This window comes from Prionailurus bengalensis, chromosome A2 (assembly GCF_016509475.1).
Source record: "Prionailurus bengalensis isolate Pbe53 chromosome A2, Fcat_Pben_1.1_paternal_pri, whole genome shotgun sequence".
NCBI lineage: Eukaryota > Metazoa > Chordata > Mammalia > Carnivora > Felidae > Prionailurus > Prionailurus bengalensis.
Window position 1 is genome coordinate 106,556,290 of NC_057348.1, and position 14,408 is coordinate 106,570,697.

At 36.0% G+C, this 14,408-nt stretch overlaps 1 protein-coding gene across 7 annotated transcripts in view; it reads right to left on the reverse strand.

The window, feature by feature from the left end:
• DGKB (diacylglycerol kinase beta) overlaps positions 1-14,408 on the reverse strand; it is a 715,318-nt gene that overhangs the window by 28,877 nt on the left and 672,033 nt on the right. For all 7 annotated transcript variants that reach the window (XM_043589012.1, XM_043589009.1, XM_043589010.1 and 4 more), the window contains 2 exons: positions 10,146-10,266; positions 9,137-9,197 (listed from right to left, as the gene is read on the reverse strand). In XM_043589012.1, coding sequence (XP_043444947.1) covers positions 9,137-9,197; positions 10,146-10,266 — 182 coding nt within the window. The remainder of the gene's footprint in view (positions 1-9,136; positions 9,198-10,145; positions 10,267-14,408) is intronic.

A 14,408-nucleotide genomic window follows, 5' to 3' on the forward strand; every position in this document is an offset into this window, starting at 1 on the left:
TCTCAAAAACTCACAAAGGGAAAGACAGTCAATAATGTAAATCCTAAGATGACACAAGTGTTAGAGTTACCACACAAAGGCTTTAGAGCAGCTACTACAACCATGCTCCAAAAAGTAATGATAGATATTCCTAAAATGAAAGGAAATATTGAAACTATTGGCTGAAAAATAGAGGAAATTAAAAAAAGAAACAATTAGAAACTTTACAATTAAAAAATACAATGACTGAAATTAAAAAAAATTACTTGGATGGGCTCAAGAATCCAACAGACAAAAAAAGAGGAAAAAGTCAGTGATCTTGAATAAAGATGAATAAACATTATCCAGTATGAACAACAGAAATAACAAAGAGGAAAGAAAAAAAATATGGAGACTCAGAGATCTGTGAGATACTACTTAAAGTATCTAATACATGTCATCAGAATTTTAAAAGGAGAAGAGAATGAGTATGGTATCTAAATTAATATCTGAAGAAATAATGGCTGAAAACTTTCTAATTTGGCAAAGACATAATGCTAAAGATTCATGAAGCTCAGAAAAACTAAAACAGAATGAGCTCAAAGAAATCCATGCCCAGGCTCATCGGAATCAAATTACTGGAAACTGAGGACAAAGAAAAAATCTTGAAAGCAGCCTGAGAAAATGATGCATTACATATTGTGAAGCAATGATTCAAATGACTAGATATCTCATCAGAAACCACATTATGTAAAAGCCACTATGCGATATATGAAGGGGAATTGAGAATGAATCTTAAAATGCTTACAATTAAGTCAGAAGAGTTGGATACATATACACATAGCTGAAATACAAGACTGTGCACTGCAATGGCTTCAAGAAGGTATCAACAGAGAGCCACAGAAATACAAAGGATAAGGCAAATATTTCAAACAGATGGGGAGTTAAAAAGGCTTCATGAGGAAATTGCTGCTAAGCTTGGCTTTGAAGGAAGGAATTTTATTTTATTTTTAGTATACATGTATTTATATATCTCATTGCCTTTCAAAAAGATTTTGTAGTAAATTATAAAAATACATATATCCCAACAGGATAGGATAATTAATTCAGGCAATATGAATAAAAGGGAAAACAAAGCATATCAAAATAATAAACCATAGGTTCAATGAAAGAAATCCAACCATGGGTCCTATAGGATGGCAGGAAGAAACCACAGATTTGTTGGTTGGCTGCTTGAAGGCCAGAATAATGAGTTTATTTCTAAAACACAAATTAGCGAATTGGGATTTTAGACACAAAATTAATAGCCATGAGTAGAAAGCCCCTGGAAATTGGTCCCTATGAAGCATGGCAGCTTTGGGAGAATTATTTAATGCCATCACAAGGATTCTAAACTTATTTTGTGTGAAACAAGGAGGCATTGAACTTTGAGATCTGGGAGTAAAATGATCATTGTTGTTCAGTAGTAATTTTGGCAGCAACGTGATGGATGGCTTTGGCTATACTGGGAAGAAAAAACAACAACAACAACAACAACAACAAAAAACCCCAAAAAACAAACCCAAAAACAAACAAACAAAAAAAACCCATGACATATAAAAGAGAAAAATGTAAATAAGCTGAAAACTATTTCAATTCTGTTATAAATGATAGAGTTGTAACTGATTACTAATATTAGAGATACAGTAAGGGTCTGAAGAGTAACTGAGTGAGACAGCAAAGCATTATAATTATGAAAAAATGAAAAAAGGCATTAGAGCGACCTGCTCTATTTCCTACCTTGTGGCCTTGGAAAACCTGCTTAATTTATCTGGATTATTTTCATTTGTTTGTTTGTTTTCAGTGTATGATATGGGGATTATAATAACCTTACTGACTTATTAGGGTTTTTGTAAGGATTAAATAAGTAATAAATATAAACAGAAACTGGTTCATGGTCAACACTCAAAAAATGTTAGGCATTGTTATAGTGGATACCTCCAAACATATCTATCTGGTACGTCCAAATATCCCAAAATTCAATCAGCCTTCACCTAAATGGCACTAAATTTTACAAATTAAAAATTTTAATTTTCTATCTTAATAGTCTGAGATGAATTTGTATTTAGGAAATCATTTCAGAATAAATAATACCTTTAGGTTATGCTTATTTTTAATAATTAAGCAAACATATAAATAAAGATTTAATAGACCACAGAACACTGCTCCTCTTTTTTAAAGACTTTGCATTTTAAATCTGGGCTGGATATATTCTCTTTGCAAACACAAGTCAAAATTAAGATAAGCTCCAGATCACTGCATCATCTAGAGCAATCACAAAAAGATCCAGTCTTCCTAAGTGAGGGTGAAAGCAAAGGCTAGGAACGTAGCCAGTGTCTGAATCAAGGAGATACTAGTACCAGGGAAAGAAACTGGCATTCAAGTCAGAAGACAGTATCTCATAGAACGGCCTACACATTAGAAATGGGGAAGGAGGAGACAATTGCTCTTAGGTCACTAGATGACCAAGTATCTGCCCCAGGAATAACAGGGATCAAACCTAAGGCAGCAAGACAACCTGGTTTGGCAGAAATTGGCTGAGTACCAAGTCAGGGCTGACTTGTGTGTTGATGGTGTCTAACTGTGGAAGTAGACATTGGGGAAGTGGGTTCAGGGTCCTGAGAGGTAAATAAAAAAGGCAAAGAGAGATCAAAAGCCATGTAAGTGCTTTCTAGAAGTTGCATTTACTTCAGCTAGCCCTTGGAGAAGTCTTTACATTTAATCTGTAGTCATTTCACCAGTTAGCTTATGATCTGTTCATGACTTCCTTCCCATTTGCCACCACACTGAAGAAAGTTCCAGGAACTCCCTTCGTTTTAATCACAGGCAAAGCGCTCAGGATAATACCGCATTACAACCTCTTCGGCATTATTTTCATAAAAGTATCATAAGTAACAACTAATACATGATGATTAATATTTTAAAGTATTAGCAGAATTATTAACATAATTGATAATGCAAAGGGAAGTGGCCCAAAGAAATTTAACTGTACCATACCAAGAAACAGAAAGAAATTAAAATTCTGAAGGTTAAGGATGTATTTTTTCTTTGATACATTAAAATTCTTTGCTTTGAGAATGTAATGAATAAAGTTAACTCAAAATAACTTTTACATGTATTTATATATGAAAAATATGTGAATGAATTGCTAGCCAACCTACATTATGTTCAGTGAAAGAAGATTTAGTAGAAAGCATTTTTTAAAAAATGTTATACTACCTCAAGAAGTATTTAAGAAATTCACAAACTCAAAATGCACTTGGCATTGGCAGCATAATTATGTATAAGGCACAGTGCTATGCTCTGTGGGTATAAAGATGATAAAAATCATGGTGAATGATCTCAATAAGCTTATGTCTATCAAGGAACTAGACAGACAAGCTGATAATTTTGATGTAATATCATTAGTGCTTGGATAAAGCTATGAAGCACTGAGGCCACGCTTTCCAACTAGCTGGGGTCAGGGATGGGGTGCAAGAAATGGCAATGCTCAACAAAGGCTTCATGGAGGAGGGGCAGCATGAAATGACTCTCAAGCTGAGTTGTGTAACTCAACTAAAGAAGAAGAAAAATTTATTTGGACACAAGGGAAGCACATGAAGAGATTAAAAAGAAGTAAGGTAAATGATATTGGTGAAATAGGAAGCCTGATTCAAATTATATTTCATCAGAAAGAAAGTAATTACATGATTTTAAGCAGAAGAGTATCATGGTGAGATTAGTATTTTAGAGTGATCATTCTGGTAGAAAGTTACAGGATGCGTTAAAATGGGGGACAAAATGGAGATGGGGAAAGACTGATGTGGTTAGTTCCAGGCGTGAAAGAGAAATGAAGTGGGCCAAATCTAGGACAAGAATAGTAGGGATGAAAAAAAGAAAAAGATCCCAGAAATATGTCATATTGGTAGGTGGACATGGTATTTGAATTTGGGGGTATGGAGAGAAATATAGGAGTGCATTCATGGTTCTAGCTTGGGAAACAGTAGGTACATAATGGTTTCACTAACTCAATATGGTAAAAGGAGGAGTAAGTGTTTTGGAATGTAAGAAGTCAGTATTTGTTTGTGGGGAGGAAATGAAGGGAGACAGATGATGTGTCTATTTTAGCTATATTGAATTTGTGGCTTGGTATGACTTCTAACTTAACAGAACTTTAGCGGGCACTCATCACTTGTTATGAATGGATACAAAATGAAATCTGACCTCATCTATGACCCCCCATATCTTACTATGCTCTCTCCTCCTCCCCAAGTTAATCTGTTTGTTCTCTCCACAATAGGAACATACTGACAACACAAACAGTATGTTTGATGTGCTCAGGGAGAAGGACTGGGGAGGAAGAAGACAAAAGGGGGAAAATAGGCTCTGGGGTCCTGCCTAAAGAAAGGCTCTTCTGGAACTATTTCAATACAAAGTCTTCTGAAACTGTCTCTTCAGTTTGATAGGCTTGTGAACATGGCCGATTGTTACATGGCTAGAATCCATACTCTGTTAGTGACTATTATAAAACTGTGAACTGAGGAGTATTTGACACATTTCTAATGACTACTTTATAGTGAGATATTTTAAAAGGTCATAAATGTAATTATTAAGTATATAGTGGAAAAGCTTTAGTTTTAAGCTTTCTTAGTTTTGCTTTTCCTGATACTTTAATTCTGGACTGGTGAAATTTCTAAGCAAATATTATATTATTTTTTTTAATTCTCTTCTTATTGTGGTAAAATATAGGTAACAGAAAATTTCACATTTTCACCATTTTTAAAAGTATACAGTTTGATGGCATTATGTACTTTCCCCTTGCTGTAGAACCACCACCACCGCTTATCCGCAGACCTTGTATTACTTTGATTTTTTAAAAACATATCATTAAAATCAGAATCAAGACCCACTTATCACCTGCCTTTCCATTTTATATATTCCACTGAGAGAAAACCAGACTTCTGCTGTGCTCTATATATCTAGAGCAAATCCTTCATAAATTAAATATCAGCTCAATCATCAAAGAGTTTTTACATTCTATCAATTTTTATGTTCTGTATGAAAAACATTTTGTTATTCAATTGAAACAAAGAAGACTCTTTAGTTAAACCATACCAATGCTATGAAGACTATTTAAATAGTCTCTTCATTTAAAGTGAAATTTAAAGTTCAGAACTCCATGTGGTTCTAGGAAAAGTAGAATATACCAGAATATGAAATGACAAAAATGAGCCATAGTCTAGTACAGCTCTTGGCCCGCTAAAGAATGGAATATTCTAAAAGAATAAGAGATTTGGGGTGCCTGGGTTAAGCATCCAACTTGGGCTCAGGTCATTATCTTGGGGTCCGTGAGTTCGAGCCCTGCGTCTGACTCTGCTGACAGCTCAGAGCCTGGAGCCTGCTTCGGATTCTGTCTTCCTCTCTCTCTGCCCCTCCCCTGCTCATGCTCTGTTTCAGTAACACATAAACACTAAAAAAATCTAAAAAAAATTAAAGAACAAGAGAGTTTAAAGGAGAGAAAATTAGGGGCACCTGGATGGCTCAGTTGGTTAAGCATCCAACTCTTGGTTTTGGTTCAGGTCATGAGCTCAAAGTTCGTGAGTTCAACACTCAGATGGGACTCTGTGCTGATAGTGCAGAGCCTCCTTGGAATTCTCTCTCTCTCTCTCTCCTTCTTTCTGCCCCTCCCCCACTCATGCTGTCTCTGTGTCTCTCAAAATAAATAAATAAACTTTGAAAAAAAATAAAGGAGAGAAAATTAAATATAAGTTATATACAATTATTATTAATTTAACAATTGTATAGATCATGATAATTAATAGGCAAAATAAATATCCAGTTAGTAATTGAAATATAAGTTAACAAAAGTATCTTTTGAAGTGCTCGTGCTATGTAAAATAAGCTAAAATTATTCTGAAACACTATTTAGATTTTCATAGACATAGATTTTTTATTTATTTAATTTATTTTTAAAAAATTTTTTTAACGTTTATTTATTTTTGAGACAGAGAGAGACAGAGTATGAATGGGGGAGGGTCAGAGAGAGAGGGAGACACAGAATCTGAAACAGGCTCCAGGCTCTGAGCCATCAGCACAGAGCCTGACGCGGGGTTTGAACTCATGAACCGCGAGATCATGACCTGAGCCGAAGTCGGACACTTAACTGACTGAGCCACCCAGGTGCCCCAGACATAGACTTTTTAAAGTAAGTGATTTACCTCATGCTCTGGAGGGGGAGTCACAAGGATGGTGTAGGGCCTTTTTGGATTGAGATCCATGATGGGAAATAACCATGGAGAGTGAGGACAGTGGAGCCAGACCACTGGTTTTAATTACTATTCTACCACTTAAAAAAAATGTTCATTTATTTTGAGGGAGGGCATGTGAGTAGTGGAGAGGGGCAGAGAGAGAGAGAGAGAGAGAGAGAGAGAGAGAATCTCACGCAGGCTGTATGCTCAGCAGGAGCCTGGGGCTCATGAATTATGAGATCGTGACCTGAGCCAAAATCAAGAGTCGGACACTTAATCCCACTGAACCACCCAGGTGCCGCTCTACTCTAACACTTTTTATCTGTGTGGAATCAAGCAAACAATTTGACCTTTGCTTCAGTTACTTTATCTATAAAATGAAACTAATTATAGGGTTTTTGTGAAAATTAAATGTACAGGTCAGTACAGGTCAAATGTCTCAAACTGTACATGGCATAAATTAAGAGCTTAGTAAATGTTAGATATTATTATTATGACTATTAACTCTTTTGGATTTTAAGCATGGAGTAAGGAGTAAACATCCCTTCTCCCTGAAAAGAATCCAAAAATTACAGAGTCCTTGTGGAAGGCATTTGGTGTTTCACTGTTTTTCATCTATTATCTTGTGAAGCAAGCTGATGAAAACTGGCCTTCCATTAAAGACAAGAAGACTGTTACTATCAGCACCACTATCATCCCACATCACAACCACTGTCACCGCCACCACCACAACTACCATCACCAGCATCGTTGGTAGCACGTCCACCAGTTCATCCCGACCACCATCACCAGCCATACATCACCAGCACCTTAGCGCATCACTACCACCACTATATCACCAGCACCTTAGCACATCACTACCACCATCACTTGTGGCAACACCTATAACATCTCTGTGAGTATAAATGTCACCTTAGAAGTGTGGGGAGAGTGAAGAATACCAGACAAGATGCAAGTGCATACATGCTGGTAAAGGGAGAACAGGAAGTCTTTTAAGGATATTTGGAACTAAGTACAAAGAGAGCAGAAAGTATAGGAAGTAGCCAATCTACAGAGATTTTTAAACAGGCTTTTTTTTTTTTTACATTATTTTTAGAGAATAAACTGATGCACAAACTTGGGGTTCAAAGTCGCTAAAAAGAATATATCAGGAATAAACAAAAGATCATATTTATCTGCTGTACACAAAGAGTAAAGATAATAAGTTTAGAGTAAAACCACTTGAAAGGTAGAATTAACACTTCCATTTTACATGCTAAGCTGGTCTGTTTGGAATCTGTAGCTAAATGTGTTTAAACTAGTGGTTAAGAGAAGGGGCCTTAATCAAACAGCCTGGGTTTGAGTTCTACTACGTATCTGACCTTGAATAAGTTATTCAACCTTCCAAAGCCTCCATTTTTTCCATCTGAAAAATGATGATATCCATTATTTAATGTTTAGGTGAATATTTAATACATACTAGTACAATGTTGTGTATTAATTATATCTCAATTTAAAATATACTTAAATATAACACCAGCACTTAGCAGAATGCTATAGTAATCTAAGATTAAGACCTCCTCTGCCACTCCCAACTGGTTACTCCCCCAATCTTAACTACACAGTAAATACATCATCAATCACATGTAAGTGCTAAACTGGATTCATCGCTTTCTCTTAGCCCCCAGGGAACTCATTAGCAAATTCTTCTTGTTCCACCTCTCGAATGTTGCTTAAATCTATCAACTTCCCTGTCACTATCCATGCCTGAACCCAGACCTCTCTGATAGACTCTCTCCCAGCTGCTACTCAGTCCAATCCAATCTCCACCCAGTGGCCAAGATGACCTTTTAACATGTAAATCAGATGATGCTTAAAGCCTTCAAAAGCTTCCCAATGGACACAGAATCAAATGCTACCTCTTTGCTATCATTTTTTCTACATGGTCTGTCTCCTGTTCATCTTCTATACTTTATCTCTTTCTGTTCTCCCCCTATCTCTACAAACTAGTTTCGGTCATCAAAACCCTCCTTACTGTTTCTCTAACATATTGAATTTTTATTTCTTCTTTCAAAAAAGGCCTCCTATGTCTACTTATCTAAAGTAGTATCCTCCATATTGCACCCTGCTCCTCCTTATCATTTCACCATACTTGTTTTCATAACTCTTGTAATCTTAAATTACGTTTGTGATTAATCTGTTTATATTTACATTTAGTGTCTTATCCAAAGAGTTCCTTGAAGATAATTATATTATTGATCCTGTTGTTTTATTGATCATGATATATATCACTGATCATGTTTCTATTCTTAAAATAGAAACCCACAGCATTGTGGGTTTTGTGGGCATTGCCTAACATATTTTTGAAATATAATAAAATATTCACTATAAAAAATGTAAACTAAAATTTTGTGGGAGGTCTAAATGTCTAACTTAATATCTCATTATGGAGAAAACAACAACAGGGAGAGTGTTCTACAGAGAAGGGTGCCCTCAAATCCCCAAATGGAGGTAAAAAAAATAACAAAACAGATGGGTAAAAATTCAGGGAGATTTATGTCTGAAGGCCCTACATATAATCTTCTCACACGGTGCTCTGAAATAAGTACAATAAAAATTAAGAAAAATTTTATCAATTTTCTTTAGTTCCAGAGTTTAAAATATAATCGATCTATGGTATCTAAAGGTTGTACTTACACTAACACAAACATTCAAAAGTCAAACCACTGCCAAGGGCATATAATCCCACAAACCTGAATGCAGTAGTCCTGACACATCAATAATAAATAGAAAAAGGTACTTGGTAATAGATCCAAAGATTAAATATTGTGATTATTCAATTCTAGGATTATGTGATTAGTTAGTTATAGAAGTACATGACATCTGAAAAGCAAATATGAAGTGACATAGCATTTCAACTACTCGGTACTCACCGTGCATGGGGTCTGCATCCATGGTTCCCCATCAATCTGCATTGGCAGAGACTTGCTAGTCCTGGAGGAAAATATTTCATTTTAAGTATAACAATGAATATTTTATATAATAGACTATACGTAAGATATAAGATGATGAGACCAGAAAATGCAAATATGGTAATAGCTGGCTCTAAATTTAACTCTTCTGAAGGAGACTTTAAGTCTTGACTGTTAATGAATACCCTGAAAAGGTACCTTGGTAACAGGAATATGAAGAGCTTCCTGGTGAATGCGATGATATAAAACAAATTATGGATACCAACAGAAAAATGTCGGGTTTATGGTTAATGATACAGTCAGAATTCCTATAGCTGAAAAAAAAAGCCTCCTTGTTTTCATGAAAACCTACATCTCAGACCTGGAGGAAAGGTGTTTGATGTCTCAGATTTTCTAATATCAACATTTTTATACAAATAACACCAATTATACCTGTGCTATGACCCATGGTTTCACCTTAGGGTCAAAAATACTTTTTTTTCCCTAAAGGTAAAGTTCTGGAAAAATGCTTCTTAAAAAGGTTTAAATTTAATACATATATAAGATCTTACTTTACAATAATTGATTATTTAATTTTGTAGAAATGATGGTGTACTTTAGTTCATGAAGGAATTTAAGTTAATGGTGCTTCACTAGTGTTTCCATTGGGTATTATGCCTGGTAGATACTTCCATGCCTCTGCAAACTAAACTGTATGGGAATCATGTTAGTGGAGATGAAATATGTATGTTAGAATTGTATCCATGGTCTGAACACGAGGGTATCAAATTCCAATAAACCTGATAAGTAACAGTTAACCAAAACTTGGTAAAATCTGCCAATTTCCATCATTTTCAAATATATCTGTGTTAATTATTGATAATTTGAGGCACAAATAAGACAGATGTTGTTATCAGAGTCCTGCATACTTTTAATTAACTTTTATTTATATCATCTCAACCCCCTGTCTCAATTACAGAGAAACAGCTACCTGATGACCACAGAGGAGCACTGAGCCAGCCGCCGCCCAGCACTTTTCAGTCCTGTGTATATTTGTCCCATCTCCATGGCTCCTTCCAAGCCAACTACCTCTAGCAGCTGATCACTCAGATCTGAAAGAAAACAGAAGCCTTGTAAGTTACAGTGTAGATCCATATGTGCACAATTTAATGCCCTTAGATATTATGAAGATGAAAAATGAAAGCTACTTGACAAAGAAAGCTTGTCTTGGATTCTGAAAGTAATGAAAAGATGGCCTACGTCTAAAGCTCTCAGTTTAACTAAACCCCGAGATGCTGTGGGAAAAGATCTGCTGTCAGCTTGGTCTAAAACAAAATGGGAAGAATGAATTTGGAGCCAAATAATGCCAAAGAATATACCAGTAGTTTTTAACATCAACAAACTTAATGTTATTCCACATGTATATATGGAACGTTTATACATTTGGCAGCAAATATACATTTCAACACTATAAATAAAGTATGAGGATATGCTGTCAAACATGATTTTGTTACATTACTCGAACAAAAGACCCTAGAGATCATGGAATTCGAGTCTCTCATTTAGAGATAAGAAGATTGAGTCTCTGAATCATTGAGTGACTTGTCCTTAGTGATGGGTGACTTTGTGCAGAAGTTCAAGAAACAATATTAATTTCTTGAAATGTTTTTTTCTGACGATATGCTACTAAAATACTATTTGGACACCGCTAGATAATTAGCACAGTGCAATTATTATTATTATTTTTAACAGAGGACAGTAGAAAGAGGCTAATAGTAATAGCTCTTGCTTGTTGAGTGTTTAATAAGTGCCTGTCGCTGGACTCCTTTGGTTCCCCTTAAAACAAATTGTGGGTAAATATGATTATTCCCATTCATAGACACAGAAGCTGAACACTAGAGAAGTTAACTAATTTATTCATATTAACATACCTAGGAAGTGACAGAGCCAAAATCTGAACCTAACTACTTTGATGCATAACAACCGTGCACTTGATAAATCAACCATATAAAACAGAGAGTCTTAAAAATTATAGAAATGCTTCTTACATAGGGAAAGAGGTTGGACTGTATAAGCTTCAAGGTCCCTTTCCAATCTGAAGACTTTGGCTCAGCCAGAGACAGAGGGTGCCCTCACATCAGGAGAATCCCACCAAGCCCAGCCCTGACACACAGCCCCTACACAGCTTACTTATTGAGCTCAGAGTGCCTGGATCCCTGAGAGGGAGGCAAGATTCCAGGTGCATATATATGGTCCTTTTATATTTTAACATTCTCATGTTTCTTTCAAATGTGAATAGTTTAATATTATTTTAGTAGCAGAACAAGCTAGAGATTGGAGCACAGAGTGGGAGGGCAGGATGATTTTACAAGATAATAACGTAAAAGCTGGTCATAACCGAGGTTGCACGTGCAGAAAAACAAGTGTGTTCTGTACGAACTCCATTTTGCATGGGAAACCCTCTTCCCGCACTACGGATCCACTGTAGCACTGAGTTCATAAAAGTAGATAATACATTGTAGTGTAGTTCAAGGGTATGGCAACTAAACACTCTGAAATCTCAAAATTTGTTAGGCTCATGATCATTGGCAAATATAAACCCTTAAAACAGAAAGTGTGACCAAGCCACTGGATTTTTCTTTAAATGAACTGATCAAAAAAACCCAATTATTTTTTTTAAACTTTAAACTATAGCTGCAGCTGAGATTTCACCAAGTCAACACAACATTCCAGCTACAAAATCAAATGTTAAGAAGTCATACATTCATTCACCTTGCTGTTCTAAACCCTATTTAGACTTATTTCTCATGAAACTTATTCTGTGTTTCTAGTTTAAATTTATGTTGCCAAGAACAGATGGACAAGGAATGGAAACATATTCTTTCAGCTGTAGCCCGCACTAAAATGTACTTGGCTCTATAGCCTGGGTGTTAATATACGCATTTCTTAGATATATGTCAACCAGAAAACTACACTGTGGCAAGCACTAAAACCCCAGATGTGTGTCTGGTGATATTTATAAAACAACAACAACAACAACAACATTGAAGTTCATATGAAGTATTATGTATTTTGCAACTGTCTGATTCCTAAATAAGGGAAATTTTGTGCTAATCTTGCAATGATCTGGTTGATGGGAACTATTCTACAAGAAATAAAACACTTTCTCATGACAGTTAATCTGTGAGCCCTAACTTTTCCATGAATCACAGGGATTGTCTAACCCACACCATATTGCTGCTGTCTACCACCCTCCTTCCGATTTTTTTTCTTTAATTTGTCTTTGTTTTTCCTCCCTGAAAAAATACCCTGAAAATCAATTCTACCATTAATAATCAGTAATGAAGATATTTCTTACAGATTTAGAAGACAGGCTTTCAGATTTTCATGTTCTTCATAACACAAAGAACTGCATAGAAACAGTGGAATATTTCCTAACTCCAGTAAAAGGAAACTGATACCATTTATTTCAGGTTAATACCAATAACGTTCAGGAAAAAAAAAAAAAGAAGCTCTAAATTTGTGCTGAACAAATTTGCTTCTATTACACTTCCACATTTTGTAAATACAGTAGTCTGCAATGTCTGTGCAAAATTGAGGCTTCTTACTTATTGTCTTTGGGGGTTGGATCTTGACTGATTTCAGACAAAGATACTTTCTATCTATGCCATTTTGAATTTTGTTTCTATATGTAGTATCATCTAAAAACATCAAAGACTTCGTCACTTCACAATCTAGCTAAAATTAGTTTACATGCAGGTCCCGCTGGGATGTCACAACCAACCAAATAAATCTACTGAATTAGTTTGCTACCTGGCTATTGATTTCATACATAAAAGATAAAGTAGCGAACTACAGCCCATGGACCAAGTCTGGCCTGCTGCTTGTTTTTGTGTGGGTTGCTAATTAAGAAAGGTTTTTATCCACTAACAAAGTGAAAACATTTAAAAAGAATAATATACTGTGACATCTGAAGATCATATGAAATCAACATTTTAGTGTTCATAATTTAGCTCTTTTTGTCTTTTTTTTTTTTTTTTTTTTGAGAGGGGTAGAGAGACAGGGAGCAGACAGACTCTCAAGCAGGCTCCACCCCCAGTGTGGGGCCCAACATGGAGCTCAATCCCATGACCCTGGGAACATGACCTGAGATGAAATCAAGAGTCAGATGCTCAACTGACTGAGCCATTCAGGCATCCCCATAATTTAGCTTTGATTGTAGCGCAGCTACATTGTTTCTTTTAGGGTTTGTTTGTTTGTTTGTTTGTTTTTGTCTATGTCTGCTTTCACACTGCAATGGCAGAGTATTTGCAACAGAGACCATACAGCCTGAAAAGCCTGAAACATATACTATCTGAACCTTTAGAGAAAAGTGTCAACCTCTAGTCAAGAGAAACATATAATTAATTAGGCCATTGAGATTTTCACTTCAGTACTGCCACTATAAATGCTAAATGGCATCACAGTGACCTGAATGAAATGCCGAACATCCTTCCTTCCTCAGTGTATGTGTCCCTGGGTAAAACAGTTTTTCTCAACCATGGAGTATCACCGCCTTTTTGTACTGTGAGGATTCTCATAATCAATTTGTTATTGCATCGTGAAATACCAAAGTTTCCAAATAACTTTGTTACAAAAAAACGAGAGACTTAATGTTCAACATTATGCGCAGTCATTGCATCCTGGTTGGACTTTTGAGCGTGAGAAAAAAAAAAAAAAGGGAGATGATACACAGGTAGACATGAATCACAACCAGACCTGTAGATCCAGAAGAGCTAGCTCCACCTGTGAGCGTCACCCACTGAGTACTGAGACCTCCTGACATCCTGGTATTTGGAAGTATGTGTTGATCCTGAGGAAGATACTGCTTTCACTCAGTGGGAAAAACTGCATTTCTAAAGAGTTAAATGTCTTTCCAAATGGCTCTATGGGGGTAACAGAGTTAAAAGAATCTGCTGTATTTGATTTTTTTCATATTTAAAACAGACAGTCCAGAAGAGGTGTGTCAGAGGGAAGGAACTTGATGAAACAACCAAAAACTGAGTCATATTAGAGCGACATTCTTTTTTTTTAATTAATTAATTTATTTTGAGAGAGAGAGCACACAGGAGAGGCAGAGACAGAGGGAGAGAGATAATCCCAAGCAAGCTGCACACTGTCAGCGCGGAGTCTGACACAGGGCTCAAACCCACAAACCACTGGGATCATGACCTGAGCCAAAATCAAGAGTAAGACACTTAACCGATTGAGCCAC